The following is a 23,707-nucleotide window of genomic DNA, read 5'->3' as shown; positions in this document are numbered from 1 at the left end:
GCTTTGTTACCTTTCCAAGCAAATAGACACCTGCTTAGAAGTGGAAGCAAGATAGGCAAGTGTCTATGTGTTACCACGATAGAAAGATCGGGCCCTGTTGGTATAGAAAGCCCTTAAAGAAAAGACTCATGTAATGAAGAGCGAGTTTAGAGTCTGTTGGGATTTGAGGTGTCTTTTGAATACCTTGGAATTGTTTACAACTAAGGACTATGAGCTCAATATTTAAGTGAAAAACCAAGTTTGGTGCCTACACGTAGGTACTATCTCTAGAAAGGGGAAGATAACTCAAATATAATAATAAGCTCGTGTATGTATAAAAGGGAACTGAGTAAAATGGAAAGGGGATTAGGTAAGGTAGGGAGCTAACCAAAAAGATACCTCATATGGCACTGTCAATATGTGAAAGAATAAGAAGGATGTTGCTATCGGTTATGACAATATGTAAGGGGTCTATGTGAGGCATGGTGACATATTCAAGCCAATAGTGAGGCCAATGCATTTTGATGCAAGCATAAGAGGGAAAACATACGGCAAAGTAGGTTTGCGATAGTTTAATTTATGATCAAAATGGACTAAAGTGTAGCAAAGCGTGGATGTGCATGTCCATATAGCCATAAAGATTGAGTACAATCCATCAAATGGATGGTGGCAAAGACAAATTCACAAAGGAGAAATGGTGGCAAGCTGATAAAGTTTGTGTTTGTTGCTTATCAAAGCTACTATATTGAGATCAAGATGTACATAGTGTGAGGAATGTTTAGAATATTCTTGGAATTTCAATAACATGTGTGAATTAGATAAGCTGGTGGGAATCTGGGATCTCAATGTTTCACGAAGGATCAATGGTTGTGACTTATTGCATGCCTAAAAAAGAGTAGATCGCTAAACTCTACCATTGAGATATGAATCATATAAAACAATATGCTATTCATAGATATTGACAATATAGTAAGAGCATGTAACCCTCTAAAAATACCCTTTTCTCTTGCACATCTTCTTTCTTTACTATTAAACAACATAGTTGAAAAGTTTCATTGTGGTTCTTATAAAAGTACAGAGACATGTTTTTCTTTTTTTGCATTACCCATTGCATTGAACTTATTGCACTGGTGTAAAGTGAGAGCTTAGGGAAATAGCACGCATTAGCCCCTTGGAATTGACATGATATACACCATCAAAAGCTTACTTGGATACCAAAACATGGCCCGTTTATCACAAATGTGGTGACCGCCCATGCCAAGCAAGGTGCTCACATTGAAGCTATTATAGAAATGATATTTTATGATTTATTGCAGCTGAGAGGTGGAAAAGACTAGACCCATCTTGGCCTATGCAAATGTATTTGTATATCATGTACATTTTATTATTCAAGTGCTCTTTTATGAGCTTTGGCCAATTATGATCGGCCGGCCAGTTTGTAACCAATTTGACCATTCAAAAAATCTATATAACAAATACGTGCAAGAGGGAAATGGTCACTCTTGCACGGGGGGAGATTGCACCCAGTGTTTGCGTTGTTCTTCTCTCCTCTTCCCTCTTCTCTCTTGCCGTGCCGGCATAGAACTCCGCTCTAGGAGGTGCACCTGCACGTGCTCTCTCGTTCTATCACACTCTTTTTCTCTCTCTGCTCATGTACAACTTGGATTACGCGTTGTGCGATTCGAGGTATGCAGATTTGTTCGTTTCATGGCTTGTAGTATATTGTTTTTTGCTATTTTGCAGGGCCGGCGACGCTCCCGTTTGTAGTAGTGGTATCAGAGCTGCGGCTACGCTCCGACCAATTCCACAATGGGAAGACTACCTATGCGAAGATAAGTGCAATTTGCTCGTTGATTTGATTGTGATTAGTGTAATTAATTGTTTAATTTTTTATTAATTAACAAGGTTACGTGCTTAACGAGCACTTGATTGTGATTATAACAACGACAGTCGTGAACGCTGTGATCGACACGAAGACAAGAGTCCGTGTTGTACATGACGGGAAGGAGGCGCACGCACATGAAGAACAGACATAGAGACACAACGGGAGATTGCATGTCTTATGCATGCAGCACAAGATGCGGCATGCATCAGGCAAGGGACAAAAACATCATGCAAGCGAGGGAAGACCAGTTACAACACGAGAGTTTGCAAATTCAGCAGATCCAATGGGATTCGAACCCATACCTCCTTGTGCAAGACAAGGGCACTTCCGTTTGTGCTATGGAGCTTTAGTAGACGAGAAAGAAAATACACATGCAAAAAAACATGATGCACAACGCATGTAGCCAACGACGGAGCGGTGACTTGGAAGAGGCATGGCGTGGAACGAGAAACATTCAGCGCATGGCATGTGAAGAAAAGCAATTACAAATTGGTCTTCTCTATCCTGACACCCCTTCACAATTGCTCGCTTGCTATTTGCAAGGGTAACCAGCTTTGACAAGATGTAACCATGGAGCGCAAGAAGCAAGGGAGGGAGCACGAACAAGGTGGGCAGTCCAAGAAAGCATATGCAACCGGGATTGGGCATCATGCAGAGGAAGGAAGGAGTCAACCTCTCCGAGTAGCAAGAGCATCTCCAAAATGTGCCTGCATGCATGGGAATTCGCCCTTGAAAGGGGTGAAAATTAGGGCTCAAGGGCATCAAAATGTGAAAAGAAGAAGAACCTGGGGGCAGCGATGGCGTGGACCAGCATGGAGGGGTGAAAGATTCACTCGCACAGGGCAGTATGGGGCCTCACGCAGGGTGCAGCAATAGAGGAAAATTGACGAAGGGCCTAGGGCGCCTCTGTTCAGTGCCAGCGGATTTGGCGCCGCCCCTGCTCCCTCCTTTCTCGGCCTAGAGGCCCTGCCCATGCCGGGCTTTGTGGCCTAATTTTAGCACTAAGTGCTTTTGCCACCCAAGCGGGTCTTCATGCGGCTTTAAAAGTTCGCATTTCTTTTTCTTTCCCGCCACTCCTATTAGGAAATAGCCAGCTGCTGATAAAAAAAATTTTGCCCTCTGAGCCCCTTGCTGGTTCAACTTTCTATTCTAAGGCTTTGTGTAGTCAATGATCTGGCACCGTCCCGGGCTACCAATCGCAATCGACACGAAGCACCACAATTGCATGGAGGGTGGCTAGAGCCCATGCTCAGAAGAAGTTATCCCTCTCCCCTCGTCGGTCATATCAAATTTACTATAAGTCTCCTTGTTGCAGCGTGCTTCCAGGATTGCAAGCACAACGCCACCCAACACAAAAAGTAAGACAATGCTTAACACACGCCATCCACCAATGGAACTTGCTCTCATCTCCTCTTTGCCAAGGAATGTTCTCACCTCTCACTTGTGGACAACAACTCGGAACGCAACAACTCTAGTCTACAATTCTAGCAACGAGCTAACACATGGCGGCAGTCATGGTTTGTCACAAAGTGCTCATTGCTCCTCAATCTATGGACGACCATACACAGATAAGTTTTCACTCTTCAACTCTCTTTTATTTCCTATGTTATATACTTTCTCATTTGCAAACGGTTTCTCCTCCTTTTATGTTCTATCACGCTATTTCTTGTCAGGATTTGGCCAATAGCATATACGCAGCATCTCCCGAAATACATTAGTTTTCGGCTTCCCAGGCACTACTCCCAACTACCCGGGCCCTTTGACCCCCCCCTAGGTATGCTTACGACTATTCTCATTGGTAAGTTGCCATTGCAAGTTCCTGACCAATTATTCACCCCATGATAAAACATTTTGGATCTATTGGTATACTTTGGTGGTCTTTATATTCAAATATAGTTTACCCTCCGAGAATGTCCATCAAATATGTCATTCCTCTTCTCATATTTCATTTCTCTGCATTGTGCTCTAACATGAATACTCAGACACTGCTACTAAGGTCATCACTTATAATTATATTTTTGAGCTGATTTATCATTACGCTATGCTGCTGCTTATATGAGTTAAGGTGCTCTCGAATAGTGAACAAAAATTTGTAAGTACTCTGCTACTCAACTATACTCCAATGTGGAGTCACACAGGTAGTCAATGTTTTGTTTTTATGTCTTGTCTAGTCCATTGGTCACATGCACACAGATCCGCCGATTTAGGCAGTGTGTAAATGCTCATCTTGGTGTAGATTCGCCGATTTAGGCAACACCAATTATCTGTGCAGATCCGCCGATTTAGGCAGCACATTGACAAACTGCAGATCTATTCACAATGGTAAATGCGGATCCGCCGATATAGGCAGCATTAGTGCAGATTCGCCGATCTAGGCAGCACGTCTTATCAGTGCAGATTCGCCGATCTAGGTAGCATGTCTTATTGGTGTAGATTCGCCGGTTGAGGCAACACCGATCACGAAATCATGCTGCAGTGGCTGGCCACCACTGTAACTGGTATGATTTTGTTACCCGGGTACATAATGAAAGTGATTTGGATTCGGACTTATATTGTGGAATTGGAATTGGATTGGGATTTGGTATCTGGTGATTATTACGACAGTGTTTATGTGATGAGACTTGACATTATGAGATTGATGATGAGTGTGACCAATGATATCCTGATTCATCAGGGTATGACATATACTGCTTATTCTAGTGGTATGGGACACTAGAATAGGTAGTATGTGGATGACGGGAGGCATAAGCTAATGTTGTTTAGTTTCATAAATTTTTCTTTTATTATGTGATGTTTTTGACACAACATACTAATCGCTTTTTTTTGACAAGTATTGTTTGCAGATTTTTATATTCGCAATTGAGGACAGTTGCTTTCCAACGGAGAGGTATGTTATAGAAATGATATTTTATGATTTATTGCAGCTGACAGGTGGAAAAGACTAGACCCATCTTGGCCTATGCAAATGTATTTGTATATCATGTACATTTTATTATTCAAGTGCTCTTTTATGAGCTTTGGCCAATTATGACCGGCCGGCCAGTTTGTAACCAATTTGACCATTCAAGAAATCTATATAACAAATATGTGCAAGAGGGAAATGGTCACTCTTGCACGGGGGGAGATTGCACCCAGTGTTTGCGTTGTTCTTCTCTCCTCTTCCCTCTTCTCTCTCGCCGTGCCGGCGTAGCACTCCGCTCTAGGAGGTGTGCCTGCACGTGCTCTCTCGTTCTATCACACTCTTTTTCTCTCTCTGCTCATGTACAACTTGGATTACGCGTTGTGCGATTCGAGGTATGCAGATTTGTTCGTTTCATGGCTTGTAGTATATTGTTTTTTGCTATTTTGCAGGGCCGACGACGCTCCCGTTTGTAGCAGAAGCAATCACTCCAACACTTTTGGGGTGTGTGTGTGTGTGTGTGTGTGTGTGTGAGAGAGAGAGAGAGAGAGAGAGAGAGAGAGAGAGAGAGAGAGAGAGAGAGAGAAAGATTTGTTATTCTCTCTCTCAAAGAGATTTAAACTAATGCTCATAATTTGTTATTTCTATTCTCTCTCTCAAAGAGATTTAAAATTAACGTTCATAATTTGTATTTGCTATTCTTTCTCTTATAGAGATTTAAACTCTCATACTCTGTTATTTGTTATTCTCTCTCTCTCTCTCTCTCTCTCTCTCTCTCTTTCACACACACACACACACACACACACACACACACACACACACACACACACACGGAATGTGGTCACCATACAAAACACTCCTTGGTTTGCCCAACCTCATTATACACACTACATAAGCAACATTACATAGAGCAAGCCACACCTTTAATGTGGTGGTCACGCGAGGCACAATTATCAAAAATTGATAATTGTGCCTACTATGCTTTCTTTTGAGAAATTCAATGATTATTGAGCCTACTCCACGGTCGCGCAAAAAGACTGAGCCAAAACTGAACCTGTGTTGCTGCCACCTGGCGGTTGAGCTCCAACCACGAGCCGGTAGTTGGCCTTGGATATGCCTCACGAGAAAATATATGCTCTGCATGTGTTGCAGCTGCCATGGCCGTGTAACTCTCTCTCTCTCTCTCTCTCTCTCTCTCTCTCTCTCTCAAAGAGGTGCAGACAACGTCGTCAACATGCGCAAGCTTAAAAAAAGAAAAAAAGGTAAAAGCGATCGGCCTTTGCAACTATTCGATTTTGACATACTTACAAGAGCCTTGACATAGTAGAATTGAGTTGCTTCACTCAGGAGGCTCAGTGATCTACTTATAACTGAGCCTCGTGTGACCACGCCCTAAAGTCGGCTTTCTATAGTTGTTGCTAATCCACGATGTTAGGGACACCTAGGCCATGGGCCCTTGCCTTTGCTTTTAGAACCACAAAGCCCTTGGAGAGCCCACGGTTTTGCGACTCTTCTTTTAAAATTTAATGACCGCAGCAACGTGCGGGTCACATACTAGTTTCTCACAATATTGGGAAACATACCGAGTTAAGGTCAGACCTTACATTTGATAATTATCCTAAGAATTTGGCTCCTAATCTTTCTCATTCTTTTGTAGGAAATTTTTTTGGAGCAATGCCCCAATTTTGTTCCACATAGTGAGAACCTTAATAGTATAGATGGAGTCAAGGGTGAGAACCAATGTATGTAGGTATCTCCACTTTTGGGGACATATGTTGATCCATGTGCATTGCAAGCCTTACTAAGACTAGATGTGGTTCATATTTTGAGTTAATTAGCAACACCCTAGGGTTCGGAAGCAACTACGTGCTCATGCAAGGGTTCTCACATCTCAATGCATGGTGCAATGGAGCTCCATGCAATTTGCTATACTGCTAAATGGCATTGAATAGGAGAATGGTAGTTATTTGTACATCACTCAGATATAAAAACCCAAAGTCTTGCTATTGCTTTTCTACCATTTGATAAGAAAGAAACTCAAAAATTATGTTTCCATTCATTATAAACTTCTACTCTTTGATATGCTAAGTCTATCCAACATATTTGTAAGTCTCCATTACAAGTGGATTGTGAGCTTAAGAAGTGCTCCTCAAGAGATTCTCTTACCTACAACTGTGAAATTTCTATAGACACACTTCCATAGAACTTTGTTTTTTATGGTTGACAAGGTAGGCTACCTTGTAAAAAGTACACTAAAACCCATGCAAAGCATAAAACTTGCAAACTTTGAAGGGCAAGGTTGCCGTCAAAAATCAACCTTGGCACTATGGTGTTGGTGTTTCGTACCGTAGTTTTTCAATGTTCGGTTGTTCTCCTAATTGACTGCATTTCCTTCTTAAAGATGTAATGTGTGTGTGTGTGGCTCGTGCAATCAAAACCTCCTAAACTAATGCTTAGGGCATTGCCGGTGCCCCTTTTTTACCATGAGGTCGGGAAGGTAGTTAGGAGAACTTTAGACATATCGGTGTATTTAATACAACAAGTCTTGTTATACACATATTGCCCACAAGGGGGCATCCCATGGAAACAACCTCCCGAGAGGATCCATCCATGGAGAGCGCAGCCTGTGATCTTCGAACTCTCAACGTTCACTATACATCACTAAGCTTTACCATCTGCGCCCCTTGTTTCAAGTCAAGCTAGTGCCTGTAATAGTGTCGTCGTCGTGAGTCAGTGGAGGCGAAAGCAAGGGAGGACACCATGGAAACTGCAGCCACAGACGATCGCCAGGAGCAGGGAGCCAAGACTACGGTGGTAGCCCTCGATGAAAGCGAGCAGAGCCTGTACTCCCTAAGCTGGGCTCTGCAAACCATCAGCTTCCGGGAGTCTGACAAGCTTCTTCTCCTACATGCCAAATCGTTGCCCATAAGCGGTCCAGCCTGTGGCTTCCCAGGTATATATCCCTTCTCAATCTTTTCAATTTTTTCTTCGAACCTTTCTCTGATCCCGCACAAGGAGATGAACACGTTTAGCCCATGCATGCACTCTTTACGACCAATCATGGACAGGCCCAGTCGCCATTGTGATGGTCATGAGTGATGCTAGCTGTTTCGTCTTGTTCAGTTGTATGTAGGCCTTAATAAGGGATGCTATGTGTGGCTCTTGCCGGATGGTGCTTAGCGAGGGAACGCTCTCAATATGGTGATGGTCACTAGGGATGTCTATCTGTGGCTCTTGTCCTCGTGTTTGTTTCTAAGTCACGTCCCTAGTCACATGGAACGGGAAACAGAAATGAGCCCAGCAAGGCCATCAACGCGCTTGCTCTTTGCAATGGAACAGATTTGAAACGGCTTATTACCATATTTGGCTTATTACCATATTTTTGTTCCTTTAGAAATTTGTTAAGAAGCGGCATGAAGGAAACGAGAAACGGGTGACTTTGGAAAAGTAGTTTTCGAGGCCCAGCTCCGAAAACAGAGTTTCATATATATATGGCAAACCTTTGCAATAGGAGCAAGGAAGTTGTACTTGTAGACGAAGATTTCTTAGTGTCAAAAGGCCGTTTCTTTCCTCGCAAATCCATGCCAGAAAATTTGTTGCCAGCTTAATGTTTTCTGTTTGGTTTGTTGTAGGTTATGAACTTAGTAGTGAGGTGATCATAAGCATGGAGAGGGCCCAAGAGAGAAAAATAAATGCGGTCATGAGTAAAGCCATGGAGCTGTGCAAAAGGAAGCAGGTATGAGATAGATAGGTAGTGTGTGCATGCATGTGGTACGTAAATGTCACGTGTATGTGTGGAGAGAGTTTTAAACATCTTAAAAAGGCCAAAATGACGTGTGAGACCAAACTGGTACAATCTTGATGAATCTGATACAATGTCAGGAAATAAAATGAAATAAAATAAAGACTAAATGGCTATTGTCATGAATCTAAACAGCTTAGAGGAGCTTGGTAGCACTATAAAGTGTATCAGGATGAAACAGTGGGTAGTACAATCTCAACGTATGAACATCAATGTCTGAGGATGCGTGGCATAGGGCATTGTCCGAGGATGTGTTACATCGGTCTATGTTGAATATCGTCGATGTCCGCTATGGTAACTACTCATACTGGGCGTCTAGCATGTATGATCCGTATCTTCTGTCGTAGTCTCTGTCAATGTTGTGAGGTACCCCCAGCTGCGGGCGTGTGGATCTCGCTAGCTCAGTAGCCTGATCGATTAACGTATCTATGGTGTGGGTGATATTTGGGCTTTGCTGAGTGGTTTGCCCCTCTGTCTGACCATTAGCTCTCTGTCGATGTTGTGAGGTACCCCAAGTCGCGGTGTCACGAGGACGTGGCAGTTATTAACCATGTCACAGAGATGTGGCAACTGCTAACCTTGGTTGTTGGTTTCTTTCCAATGGGGTTTATTTTATTTGTTTTGAGACCCTCTTGTTGAAGTAGCAAACGGTCGGACATTGTATGGCCAATGTGAACGGTAGATTCACCCGCAGACGGGAAGTAGTCGGCACTGGAATTCGTATGGTAAGAGGATGTCTAGGCTCAGAGCAAGATCATATAGGTCCCCCGTCGCACTTAGCAAGCTGGTGGATACTAGGAAGTGAACTCAATTAAGGCGTAAAGTCAAGGTGGAACTACCAACAAAAAGTATCCGACAGTTGGGCCACATTGCACTTTTGGATGCGGCTCCAATGAGGATAGATGGTCAGAAGACCAGTGGGAGCCCAACGGAAGCATCTCCTAAAATTTAGGGAAACTGCTATTTTGGGCCGTGAAATGTGTTCGCGTCATTACCTCCGGTATGACTAGGGGAACATTTTATAACTCTGCCGCGAAGTCAACTGACGCGTCGGTTGGGATATTTTTAAGCGGCGAACCCGAAACGGGAAAATGCTTGAAAACGCGCGAAGTGTCACATTTTCGTGAACTTTCCTCTTGCAGAAAAATGGGCGCTGATTTTTATGCTGGGAGAGGTCTCATTTCAGCTTTTGTCACAGGTTAAGAGCTATGGAGTGCTTTCTTTCCCTCTCATGTACAGTGTGGTGCTAGGAGTGATGCCCTGCACACTACACACTGCTCTCTCTCTCCCCTACGTGCAGTTATGTGATGCCCCACAAGAGGGCTACTCATTTGACTGATGTACAGTTGTGTGGGTTCATGCTTTTGTGCTGAGGCAAGAGCCTCCTTGAGCAGGAACAGGGGTAGCTAACTGCTGCTCCAAAGCAGGCACTGGTGAGGGTCATAACCTCACCGTACAGGTGCAAAATCAGCGCTGTGTATGCGCTGTAAATTCACTGTTTTTCAGCCGTACGGACGCCAGGATCATTGGGAATCGTGCCCCACTGGCAAAGGACAGTTAGGGGACTGTTTGGGGCTGAAAACAGGGCAAAAACCAGTAAATACAGCGTGCTGAATTTACTGTTTTTGGACAGGAATCAGAGGGTATACGCCAGTGCAAGTGAGTTCCAGCAGGGGAATTGGTTTCGCGCAAGTTTTGGGGTTGTTATGTTGCCGAAATTTGGCCAAATCAAATGGTATCTAGGTGGATACACGTGAAGGATTCCCAGGACCTTACCTTGTAATTTACCCTCCTAAAGAATAAAGAAATACTGAAAGGGGCGCCAATTTTGGGGCCTACAGGTTGTCGGCGTCTGCTCGGAGCATTCTAGCTTCCGAGCCGTGTGTGTGTTTAAGTGTTAACTCCCGTTACAGGTCTCCTTTGCAAAGTGCTCTGTGTGTGTGTATAAAGTAAAGAATTTCGGGTGAAAGCCAACGCCTACCACCCTATGGGCCGGTTTCATGGTTCCATTGCCGGGATATCAATCACTTTTTCCTCAAAGAGTGAGCCTGGATTGTTCAGGGTAAAGACACACAGTGGAAGAACACGGGGATTACACTATGGCCGACAAGGGGAAGGGAATTATGGAAGAGGGTTCCTCTCCAAAGGACAGGCAGGAGATTCCTATGGTTTTTGAGATTGGCGAGAGCTCACGGCCACGTCAGTCTGTACCTCCTGTCAACGTGAATGTCCCTCCAATAGTACAGGGCTTTATGACAGGGCAACTTGAGGATGATGCGTTTAAGACTCAGTTAGTTGCCGCGGTGAATGTCTTTTCGCAGCTGGTGCAGAATCCGAGGTTTATGGAATTCTTGCAAGCGCCACCAGTGCAACAGCAAAATAGGCAACCTACGCCGCGTACGGAGCTTGTTGAAGCTCAAGCCCAGGTACTTCATGAGGCGCAGGAGGAAAGGGAACACTCGCATGTTGCGGAGTCGGGGCCTCCAAAGCAGGTTCCTCCCGTGCTTGAACAGGTGGCTAGAACGCCTATTCCACAGGTTATGCCAGTTCAGCCCGCCACCTTTCAGAGCCAGCATGCTGTCTTGAATGGACAGGGAGCTGGATACCAGGCTATGCACTCAGTTTTTCCACCACCCACGGTACATCCTGGGTATTTCGGGGGTGGATCAGTGTTCCAAAGTATGGCTGGTTATGGTCTGGAAGTCAGTCGTACATGCCAGGAACAGTGCTCGGGGGTATGCAAGGCATCATGCCAAACCCCATGTATGGTACTATCGGCATGCAGCAAGGTTTCCACGGCAACCAGGGCCAGTTTGGGGTGCCACAGGGTCATTTTGGCATGGTTGGTTTTTCTGGACAGCAGCCAGATATCGCACCTCTGATGCAAAATGTGAATGGCCAACACGTGCCGATCATGCCTAGTACAGTGCCCATGTTGCAGACCATCCCGTATGACAACTTGGGGGCACTAGAGAAGTCGAAGGCTTACAAAGAAGGTGGTGCAGCGGTAAAGTTCAGTACCTTCAGTGGTTTCGAGGATAAGACAAAGGCACTCACTTTCCTCCAGCAGTTTGATACAGCTTATGCGAGAGGGAATTTTACAGAGGCCTCGAAGGTTAGGAAAGATGCCACTTTCTTAAAGGACAATGCGCTTACATGGTGGACGACATTGTTAATGCAAGGACAGGCACCCGCCACTTGGGTTTACTTCAAGCAAATGTTTGCATCTGCTTGGCTATCAAATGAATTTGAAGCCGATGTCCTGACAGATTGGCACCAGCTTACGGCAGCTTCGTGCAAGAGCTTGCTGGAGTACAATAGGAGGTTTTGTAAAGCATTACTCTCAGTGACCTCCTACAGATTTGTGCCATTGACAGAGCAGATAGAGAAGTACTGTTGTGGGCTGCCTAAAGGCCTTCGTGATTACTGTACAAAGAACAGAGTGGCTACCCTTACTCAGCTTATGGAAGTTGCGAACACTGGTCTTGCCCTGTTGAAAGGAGAGGACAATGGATTTCTGAGCAGTGACAAAGGAGGGCAGCAAAAGAAAAATTCAGCGAAGAAGCCCTTTGCGAAAACGGCTCCTGATGCGTCATAGGGGTCAGAAAAGGCCACCAAAGACAAGGATTCAGCCGGGACTTTTGGAGCGCAGGCAAAGAAACAGAAAAGGAAGCCTTTTGTGCGCAAGTCGCTCGAGGAAAAGAAGGTCCTAATGGCTGAGAACAAATGCTTTATATGCGAGCAGCCTGGTCATATTTCTATCAATTGTCCACAAAGGAAAAGGCCAGCTGACTCAGAGGATAAAGAAGACCAGAAAGGCAAGAAGCCAAAACCCACGGCAGGTTTAGTGCCAGACATGGTGGGTGACAGGCCCAGCTGTCACAAAGTGAAGACGTGGCGGACAGCAGAAACCCTAATTTCTGCCAGAAACCCTAAAATTCCTGCAAACCCTAATTTTTGCTAGAAACCCTAAATTCCGGAAATCGTGGAGGCGGATTATTATTATTATTATTATTATTATTTTTTTGGAAAATGATGAGCGACGTGAATTTTGCTTTTGCTTTTTTTTATAAAAAAAAGAGAAAAGACTCTCAAGAGAGAGAGAGAACTGATGCTTTTGATTTTAAAAGCTTTTGGGGCTCTGCTTTTGGGCATCCCTTGTAACCTTTAAATTAGTGGTGAGGGCCTCACTTCTCAGAGCATCTAGACGCAGAGTCTGAGAGTGAAACCCTAACCGCTCTCTTGTACTTTGATGATTGATTAATATAAAAAGAAATACCGAAAGGGGCGCCAGTCTTTGGGGCCAATATCTCTAGGCACGGAACTCCGCCGGGCCAGTGCAAATCTATTGTGATCTGTGAATTGTTTTGAAGTGGTTATTTGGTGCTGTCGCGGTTGATTCTTGACTTGGAGTGTCCAAGTTTGTTACAGTGGTATCAGAGCACGGCCGATTTCTCTTCTACGGGAAATCCGATCTCCGAATTTTTTTTCCGCGGCACCTATGGCTTCAGGCAATGATCAGTCGACTCCCTCTGCATTTGGAGATGCGGGCTGGGATCACAACGAAGATTCAAGCAGAGAGTATGGCCCGCCTTGGCCTACTTAGGCGGAGCGGCGAGAGATAGAGCGTCGCCAATTGATCAGCGATGCAACAAAGATGATGCTCAATTTTGCCAAGGACCCGAAGATGGCAAAATATATGAACCAGACCTCTTTGGAAGAGGTACAGATGGAGTGGCAGAGAACCACAACACCACTCCCGAAACCCGCTCTCAAGAAACCTTCTGCCTCCAAGAAATATACGGAGAAGGAACTAGAGAACGTGGTTGATGCACGGATTGCTCAGCTTTTTGACACGCAAAAGAAAGCCAAAAAGCACGGCAAAAAGCAGAAGAAAGGCACTGACTTCCCGGGATATTTGGGTCGTCGGTTGACATTTGACAAGGCAAAGAAACGGAAGAAGCGTGTTCGATTTGAAGGAGTACCCAGTTCTTCTTCTTCTTCTTCTGACAGTTCTTCTAGCTCCTCGGATTAGAGCGAAGAAGACAGAAAAAAGCAAAAAGCGAAGCAAGACACAAAGCTTCGGAACGGGCAAGAAAAAGGCAAAGAAGGCTACATTTCGCCCAGAGACTGACAGTTCTACTGAGGACTCGTCTACAGAGAGCTCAGATTCCGATGACGGAAAGTTTTATGCGAACAAGAAGAATTTTTACAAAGCTAACCAGTATGACTTTCTCGAAGATAAAAGCAAGAAAGTCCGAGAGTTTAAGGAAGGTGGCCACTCGATCAAGTTTGATACTTTTCAGGATACTCAGATGCTTCGAAGGCTTTGTCTTTTATACAGCAGTTTGACATCGCTTTCGCGGGAGGACGCTATTCAGAGCACTCCAAGATTCGGAGAGCTGCCTCTTACTTTAAGGGGAATGCTCGTACTTGGTGGTCCATGCTTCTATTAAGCAAGACTGTGCCAGCTACATGGCTGAAATTCAAGAGGCTTTTTATTTCTTCTTGGTTGACTCAAGAGTTTGAGCGAGATATACGAGTTGCTTGGAACCATCTCCGGATGACCAAGAGCGATACAGTGAATTCTTATTGTGAAAGATTTTGGAGCTCTTTTCTACCGTCTCTTCATTCAAGAAGATCTCGTTCAGAGAACAGATTGAGCGGTTTACCTTGGGTCTACCTACAGAGATCCGAAATCACTGCTTGGAACAGAAGTCAGCTTCTATTCAGGAGTTGATGAGTCATGCGAAGCGGGGCTTTGCCATTCACTCTGGCAGTCTGACCTACCCCACAGATGAGGCTATGACACAACGAGCCGAATAGACTTCTGGGAATGAAAGTAGAATGAAAAAGAGCAACCCAGAGGAAAAAAAAAAAAGGATGCACGACCGAAGCTTACTCCTGAGGAGAGAGCTCGCTTCATCAGAGAGGGGAAGTGCTTTGGATGCGGGGAACGTGGACATATTTCCGCGAAGTGCCCTGATAAGGCACAGAAAGAACAGAATGATAAAGACGACGACAGGTCTGAGAGTTCGAGAGCAGCTGAGGAATGTGGCAGAAAAGGCAGATAGAAAAGTAGAACTGGTACCACATGGCGTGGGACTTGCACCGAATCAAATGAATGAAAGTACAAACTTTGCCGCTTTTTTTGGGGCAAAGTGAAGGATCAGGAAGCTCTTTTGAAGGAGCCAAGGCCAACTTCTTTTCACTTGGAATTGGCGGCTCGATTTGGAACTACGCCCGACAGACTGACGCCACAGGCGGAGGTAGTTCGACTGGTACCCGGATGGGATGTTGCCATTACACCGAGCATTGGCAAACTTCGTTTGCAATGACAGGGGTGTTCAGGGCACGTGAGTGACGTTCTACTCGGGATCCCTTGGTACCACAAGAACTACGCCGTGGTTGACTACCGGGCCGAGAAAGCGACTTTGATAAATAAATGAAGGGCTTAGAGATTGTACTTGATGAACTTCAGTTTTCTTACTCATTCTTTTGGGAGAACTGAACGATGGATAAAAGTTGAATATGTTTTGACCTGAAGAAAAGAACGCCAAGATTTTTTTCTCCGCGCTCATGCCGATTGCTTTTGAGAGGGCCTGAAGATCATACCATTGATCTGATATCTGGAAGCACGCCACCGAATCGGCCACCTTATCGTGTGAGCCGAGTACAGAATGAAAAGATTATGAACTCAGTGAAAGACCTCTTGGAAAAGGGTCTTGTCCAGCTTAGTACTTCACCGTATTGCTCTCCAGTGTTGTTGGTTTTGAAGAAAGACGGATCTTGGAGAATGTGCATCGATTATAGCACTCTCAACGAAATCACCATCAAGAACAGATTTCCGATTCCTAGGATCGATGATATACTCGACAGGTTACAGGGATCCTCGTGCTTTAGCAGGATTGACTTGAAGAGTGGATATCATCAGATCAGGATCGCACCAGGAGATGTCTACAAGACAGCTTTTCGGACGACTTTTGGGTTATTTGAGTTTTTGGTGATGCCTTTTGGCTTAACCATTGCTCCTGCGACATTTAACCGGATGATGGATAGGATTTTTCGAGAGTACAGGCTATTTGTTGGCACTTTCTTTGACGACATCATTGTTTTCTCCAAGAATGAGGCAGAACACAGAGATCATCTGCTTCAAGGCTTTCAGGCATTACGAGATCACACACTAGTGATTAATGCTAAGAAAAGTGAATTTTTCCTACTAGAGATACACTTTTTGGGACACATTGTGTCAGCCGCAGGAGTGCAAATGGATCCGGCCAAGATAGAGACTATCCGTAATTGGCCCGACTTGAAGAATGTCCATGCAGTTAAAAGCTTCTTGGGACTGTGTTCGTACTACAGGCGGTTCATACGAAAGTTTGCAGAGGTTGCTTCCCCTTTGCATACCTTGACACAGAAAGGAGTACCTTTTTCGTGGGGACCCACAGAGGTGACTGCCTTTCGGACATTGAAAGAGAAATTGACTACGAGACCTATTTTGACTTTGCCGGAATTGCAGAAGTCATTTGAAGTATATTGTGATGCTTGTGGTCGTAGTCTGGGTGCGGTCTTGCTGCAAGAAGGCCATGTCATAGCTTACGAGAGCCGTTTGTTCTCTAGGCCGGAGATGACAGCACAGATCTATGGGAAAGAGCTTTTGGCGGTTATCCATGCTCTTACTCAGTGGCGGCATTACCTACTCGGAGCGGATTTTACTGTCTTTACAGACCATCAGAGTTTGCGCTACTTCTTGTCACAGAAGCAGCTTTCGGAAAAGCAGATGCGGTGGGTGAACATCTTGTCACAGTTCCACTTCCAGATTGTCCATGGGTCAAAAGAATGTGGTGGCAGATGCTTTGTCTCCTAAACCGTTGGTTCTGGCTATTTCCGCGATACATCATAGGAGCTTCGAGGATATGGTCGATCAGTATGCCACAGATACAGGTTTTGCAGATATTTTCACACGGATACGGGATGGGGAGACAGTAGCTGGATACTCCCTTCGGGAAGGCTACTTGATGAAGAAGACTATGTTGTGAGTTACACAGCCGTTGAGGGAAAAGGTTATGACTGATTGCCACTGTCACCTTTTACGGGTCACCGCGGCATTGCTACCACCATGAAAGGGGTAGAGAGAGATTTCTTTTGGCGGAGACTGAAGAAGGATGTGGAAGAGTTTGTGCGCAGTTGCTTGGTATGCCAGAAGGTCAAGTTTGACAGGCATAAGGCACAGGGATTGTTACAGCCTTTACCCATACCCACCCGCCCCTGGGAAAATATTGAAATGGATTTCATTTTTTTGATCTCCCGAGAATACAGAATGATCACGATGATTTTCCGATTACATGGCACGTCTGAGACGATTCTCTCCGACAGAGACCCCAGATTTATGAGTTGGTTTTGGAAGGCAATTTGGGAGAACATTGGCACGCGGTTGCAGTTCTCGTCATCGTTCCACTTGCAGACTGACGGGCAATTTGAGATTGCCAATTCAGTGATTTTCGATTTATTGAAGTCTTGTATCTCGCATCAGAAGACTCAATGGGAAAAGAACTTACCTTTGGTGGAATTTGCCTACAATAACACGATACACTCTTCGATGGGGAAGACGCCATGAGAGATTGTTGAAACTGCTGCGAAGGTTCCATCCTTCCTGAGCACGAAAGATTAGAAATTTGAAGCGGATGAATATTCGCGAGATTTGGATACGGCTTTTGCCAAGGTTCGCGAGACTTTACAGAAGTCTCAAGAACGCCAGAAAAAGGCAGCGGATCGCCATCGTCGCGACTGGAAACTGAAGGAGGATGATTGGGTGCTCTTACTTTTGAGAAGGCACGCCTAAGAAAGAACAAGGGAAAGGAGAGGCTTTTTCCAAAGCTTAGTATGTGATACTACGGACCTTTCCAGATTACTGACAAGATAAATGATGTCTCCTTCCGATTGGAACTGCCAGATACTTGGAGGATTCATAATGCATTGCATGTGAGTCTCTTGAAACCTGTTAAGGGTGATGTGCCTGATGATGGGGAGCCTGATGAGCAACCCAAAGTGGAAGAAAACGAGGAGATCCTTGTTCCTGAACAGATTTTGGCACATAATGATACGAATAAGGGTAAAGTCCGAAGGCGGGTTCTTGGTTAAGTTCAAGAACTTTCCTGCATTTGATGCGAAGTGGATGGAGGAGGAGGACCTAGCAGATACTCCTCAGATTGTGAAACTTTACCTCGATGCTTTTGGTTTAGCATAGTCTACTCCAAATGGAACCCAGAATTCAGCTTGGCCGAAGATCTGGTGCAGTGGGATGCACAAGAGGGGAGTTACTCCACTCCTTTGTCAACAGATGCCTCGATTTTGATACTAAAGTCACTGATGTCTCTTTGAGCTTCAGGGATACTGAGAGCTGACAGTATTCTGCTGGATGACTTTATGAAATGGAATTCCTGATTATGATACTGATTTGTTCTTGACTTCTTGTGAGTGTAGGAACTGATAGACGAAATGACTGCAGCATTTTGGTGTGATTGATCTCGAATAGACATGGTTGCAATAGGGGTTAGTCAATCGGACATCGATGAGGTCCCGATTGGACCTAGATGTGATTGCTAGCTACATTGCCGATAAATCATGATCTAAGATCCGAATGAATGTTGAATGTCATGTGATGTCCTGTGATGTCTGGTGATGTCCTGTGATGTCGTGTGATGTGACTGTCGATTTTGTACATGTGCTAGATGTGCGTTCCTAGTACGTAGGTACTAACATTCAGTGTCTGCTAAGACGGTTTATGGCTTTTGTCGGTTTTGCAGGCGTAATCATGGTCGATTACAATGCTTTCAAGAGGGGGGTATGTCACAAAGTGAAGACGTGGCGGACAGCAGAAACCCTAAAATTCCTGCAAACCCTAATTTTTGCTAGAAACCCTAAATTCCGGAAATCGCGGAGGCGGATTATTATTATTATTATTTTTTTTGGAAAATGATGAGCGACGCGAATTTTGCTTTTGCTTTTTTTTATAAAAAAAAGAGAAAAGACTCTCAAGAGAGAGAGAGAACTGATGCTTTTGATTTTAAAAGCTTTTGGGGCTCTGCTTTTGGGCATCCCTTGTAACCTTTAAATTAGTGGTGAGGGCCTCACTTCTCAGAGCATCTGGACGCAGAGTCTGAGAGTGAAACCCTAACCGCTCTCTTGTACTTTGATGATTGATTAATATAAAAAGAAATACCGAAAGGGGCGCCAGTCTTTGGGGCCAATATCTCTAGGCACGGAACTCCGCCGGGCCAGTGCAAATCTATTGTGATCTGTGAATTGTTTTGAAGTGGTTATTTGGTGCTGTCGCGGTTGATTCTTGACTTGGAGTGTCCAAGTTTGTTACACCAGCACAGATGCCAGTGAGTTATGCAGGGCATGGGGTAAAGTTAGGGATTAGACGGCACTCATCTTCTTTGATCTAGGTGCCAAAGCCAACTTTATCTCACCAGAGTTAGCTATGAAGCTGGGCATCAGAGCTGAAGAGATGGGGTACACAGCAGAGGCAGGGTTGGCATGTCCTGGCCACTCAGAGTGTGTTACTCCCATCATTGGAAAACTACGTCTGCATATTCAGTCGTATGTGTCCACTGAAGAGTTTTACATCATGCCGCTGGAAGGTTGTGACGCCTTGTTGGGGATCCCGTGGATGTTCCGAGTGCATGGATTCTTGGATGCCTACAACAAAAAGATCACTGTACAGCATAGGGGCAAAACTCACATCTTGGATGTAAAGCTTAAAGGAGAGTCAGTCCCTATTGTATCTGCTTCTGCTATCACTTCTGTAATAAAGAATCATCTTTCTGTGTACTTGATTTTTGCACGTGATGTCTCAGATAATGATCAGTCAAATTTATCTGTGTTAGATAAAGAAAGGTCAACATTTTTGCAAAAGTTTAGTGACTGTTTTTCTGATTCATTACCGTCGCAATTGCCGCCTGAGAGACCTGAGGACCATCGGATAGATTTGGCGCTACCAGGGTGTAGCCCACCAAATAGACCTCCTACAGGTTAGTGCGGCGCAGCAGAAAGAGATTATGGGCCAGGTTGAGGAGTTATTAGAGAAGGGGCTGATTCAGCCTAGTTCTTCACCCTTTTGCTCCCCAGTGCTCCTAGTGCAGAAGAAGGATGGCTCATGGCGCATGTGTATTGATTACCGTGCGTTGAATAGGTTTCCTATTCCTCGCATTGATGATATTCTCGATCGTTTAGAGGGTGCTGCAATTTTCAGCAGGATAGACCTTAAGAGTGGGTACCATCAGATTCGTATAAGCCCAGAGGATGTGCACAATACTGCGTTTAGAACGACATTTGGTCTTTATGAGTTTCTAGTGATGCTGTTTGGGCTAACAAATGCTGCTGCCACGTTCAACAGAATGATGGACCGGATTTTCCGCTCGCATCAACAGTTTGTTGGAACATTCTTCGATGACATGATTGTGTATTCGAAGAATGAAGAGGAGCATAGGCGTCACTTGACCATTGTGTTCGAAGAGCTGCGCAGTCATAGGTTACTTGTCAATCCTAAGAAAAGTGAATTCTTCCTCGAAGAGATCCACTTTCTGGGCCACATAGTCTCAAAGGATGGTGTTAGAATGGATCCCGCAAAGGTCGAAGCTATCAAGACATGGCCAGACTTGAAGACTGTGCACGATGTCAGAAGCTTCTTGGGATTGTGTTCCTACTATAGAAGGTTTATCAGAAATTTTGCAGAGATAGCATCGCCTCTTCACGCATTGCAAAAGAAAGAGGTCACTTTCAGATGGACCCAAAAAGAGATTTCAGCTTTTAGTCTCTTAAAGGAAAAGTTGACTTCAGATCCAGTTATTGTTTTGCCAGATCTCAGGAAGTCATTTGTGGTCGAGTGTGACGCGTGTGGCAGTAGCATCGGAGCAGTGCTAATGCAAGATGGACGGGTAGTAGCCTATGAAAGCCGAATTTTGCAAGGGCCAGAGAGGACTATGCAAGTCTATGAGAAGAGCTCTTGGCCGTGATTCCTTGTAATTTACCCTCCTAAAGAATAAAGAAATACCGAAAGGGGCGCCAATTTTGGGGCCTACAGGTTGTCGGCGTCTGCTCGGAGCATTCTAGCTTCCGAGCCGTGTGTGTGTTTAAGTGTTAACTCCCGTTACAGGTCTCCTTTGCAAAGTGCTCTGTGTGTGTGTATAAAGTAAAGGTTTTCGGGTGAAAGCCAACGCCTACCGCCCTACGGGCCGGTTTCACGCGGGCGTGTTGATCTCCCTAGCTTAGTAGCCTGATCGATCAACATATCTATGGTGTGGGTGATATTTGGGCTCTGCCGAGTGGTTTGCCCCTCTGTCTGCCCATTAGGTGGTCTAAAGAAATGTGTAATCTGCCTCTTGACACTGTCTCTCAGTTGGTCTCCACAACAGGCTCTCTCTGTTTGTGCGTAGCTCGAGTAAAAATAACTCAAGACATCTCTGATCCTGATCCTGATATCTCATGACCTTGGATAGTGGTCCTAAACTTTCTCTGAAAAGAGAATGAAATCGGCCCCATACCTCGTAGTACACCATACAGTGACATATGTAATGCAACTCTGTCTTAGGCTCCTAATGGCATAACTGGCATAGCCTAGCCTCTGCAGGTGTCCCCCTAAATCTGCCAGTCTTGACCTCAAGCTGATGTGAAGAGGCGTACAACTGACCAATAGCGCATCGTATCCCCCAAGATAAATGTGTATTCATGTAACTTGGTCTAGTCACAAACCTGTCCTCTGTCAGTCGGAGAAAATGTTCTCTATAGAAAGCCATCTTCGTGCCTTACTCTCATGTCGGCTGAATCCAAGTCCTCCTAGTATCAAGCTGAAATAGGTCGTGACGAATGATCCTGGTGATCTTTGTGCGCGTGATAGACAAAGAGGGTGCATCCAAAGAGTACTGGAAAGGAGGCTATCTATCCACACTGAACACAGAAACGAGAGAGAGAGAGAGAGAGAGAGAGAGAGAGAGAGAGAGAGAGAGAGCTACGTAGCTTTTCTTTTGTACTGACCAGGTTAATGTGGAGAAGTATGTTGTATTTGGCGACCCAAGGTATGTTATTTGCGAGGAGGTAGAGAAATTACAAGCAGACCTTCTTGTGGTTGGGAGCCATGGATATGGAGCAGTAAAGAGGTAACCTCCTTGACTTGGATTTTGAGATCATAAGTTTCAAGTGTAGGCCTTATAAGAAGCGTTCATGCAATCTCTCGAGTGGTGTGAAGAGCTTGATATGTTAATTGGTTGCTTCAATACTTATCACCTTATTTACTTGATTTTCCAATTGCAGGGCGTTGCTTGGAAGTGTGAGTGACTATTGTGCTCACCATGTGAAATGCCCGGTGGTTATCGTGAAGAAACCATCCAAAAAGGCAGATCAAGCAGAGCATTAAGTCTAGGTGTTACTTATGTCCCTGCATTTCATAACTAGTTTCTAACTAATACTGATATACTCTACTCTGTAGATGTACGGAAATGAAAGAACTGAGAAGAACGAAAACAGTGTCAAAAATTCCAATGGAAATGGAGTCCTAACCCCAGAAGAAGTGCAACTACAGTGAAACCATATAGAAAATCCGAACTTAATGTGACACCGTGTCTCGTAAATAGTTTTATATAGATACTAGTCCACTTCGACAAATGTAGGTAACTTTTAGAAATGTGGTTATAATCACTTACCTATAAAGATCAGTTCTCTTTTTGGTAGTTACAATGGTAAAACATAAGTACTTTGCAGCTGCCTTTCTTTATTGGCTTGAACCTTGTTTTTGTGAAGCGCACACACACACACACACACACACACACACACACACACACACACACACACACACAAATACATATATACGAACATACATACATACATACATACATACATACATACATATATATATAATATGGAGAGAGAGAGAGAGAGAGAGAGAGAGAGAGAGAGAGAGAGAGAGAGGTATTGTTCTGTTGTTTGAAGTCTGAACCCATGGTGCAAATTCAGAAATACCGTCATCAAAATAAGCACCACATTTTAAGAACATTTTACGCATTCAAAGTGTGCTTCAAAGACCACAAACATTGAGTATGTCTAGAACTCCCATCCCTCTTTGCTGCGTGATTAAAATGTACATTTTAATCGCAAAGTCTCTAGATAGAGTTTTTCATTTCATTGGATTCTAGTCTATCCGACAAAGAGGAGAATTTTCTCAAGTTGATGAGGTTAGCCATATATTGAGATGAATCGAGACCATGCCCATATTTGCAAGGTTCAGTCACGAAAGAAACCAGAACCATTAGCTCTAGCAAGTACAATTTTAATTAGGTTTAGCGCGAACCCTAACCCCCTAACCATAAACAAAAATGCTAATGATAATAATTCCAAGAGTTGTTAGTCTATTGCACAACTATGAAGAGGGAGGGGTTGTAGCACACAAAAAGTGAACATGTAAAAGCGAATTGATTCCTTAGTTTGCAAAAGCAACCTCTTTGCCCACTTGAAAGTGTTGGGTGCAACAATGATGAGGTTAATCATGTGAGGCATATATATCAATCACTTTCAAAGATCACACATGATATATAAGAGCCCTCCCCCATAGACCCCTTAAAGGGGTATGGCTCCAGGGCCCTTTTTCCCATGCGAGTGTTGCATGGGGAATAGTAGGTTCATAAAGGGCGGATGTAAAGAAGAAACCGAGTGCACCATGTAAAAAAAGGGTTTTTTCAATGTGGGGGGGTGATTGAAGCACCCCCCAATGAAAAAGTTACAGCAAACTACAGGTTTCAAATGTCCACACGAGCAGCTATGGGGCTCACAAGCAGTAGTTGAAGGGCCCTTCTCTAGTGCCTTTAGAGGGCCTATGGGGGAGCCCTCTAACTATGCAAGAGTCTTTTGCAACTATGCCAATTTTGGCATAATTGAAATGGTTACATACATTTTAACTAGTACTTGCCCGATCCCAAGGTTGAATCAAGTCCTCTCAATGTCTCATCTTTGTTAAATCACGAGTAAGACACATGATGTGGTTGTGGCAATATTGAGTACAGGGTTGTTTTTATTTGCATGATGATTTCTTTCCATGCTAGTTGATGTGTCATTGATATAGTGCAACATTTGCCCACATTGATGAAGC

At 44.4% G+C, this 23,707-nt stretch overlaps 1 protein-coding gene across 1 annotated transcript; it reads left to right on the top strand.

The window, feature by feature from the left end:
• The first annotated feature begins 7,344 nt into the window (after positions 1-7,344).
• LOC147435693 (universal stress protein A-like protein) lies at positions 7,345-22,339 on the top strand. The gene is made up of 6 exons (XM_086488683.1): positions 7,345-7,716; positions 8,396-8,499; positions 21,607-21,725; positions 21,880-21,895; positions 21,966-21,988; positions 22,055-22,339. The coding sequence occupies exons 1-6, from the start codon at positions 7,524-7,526 to the stop codon at positions 22,122-22,124; spliced, it is 525 nt and encodes a 174-aa protein (XP_086344809.1). The 5' UTR covers positions 7,345-7,523; the 3' UTR covers positions 22,125-22,339.
• Positions 22,340-23,707: the final 1,368 nt, after the last annotated feature.

The sequence above is a fragment of the Adiantum capillus-veneris genome, chromosome 18 (assembly GCF_014529385.1).
Source record: "Adiantum capillus-veneris isolate H3 chromosome 18, ASM1452938v2, whole genome shotgun sequence".
NCBI lineage: Eukaryota > Viridiplantae > Streptophyta > Polypodiopsida > Polypodiales > Pteridaceae > Adiantum > Adiantum capillus-veneris.
The sequence above is the reverse complement of the archived record's forward strand: the minus strand, read 5'-3'. Positions and strand labels throughout refer to the sequence as shown.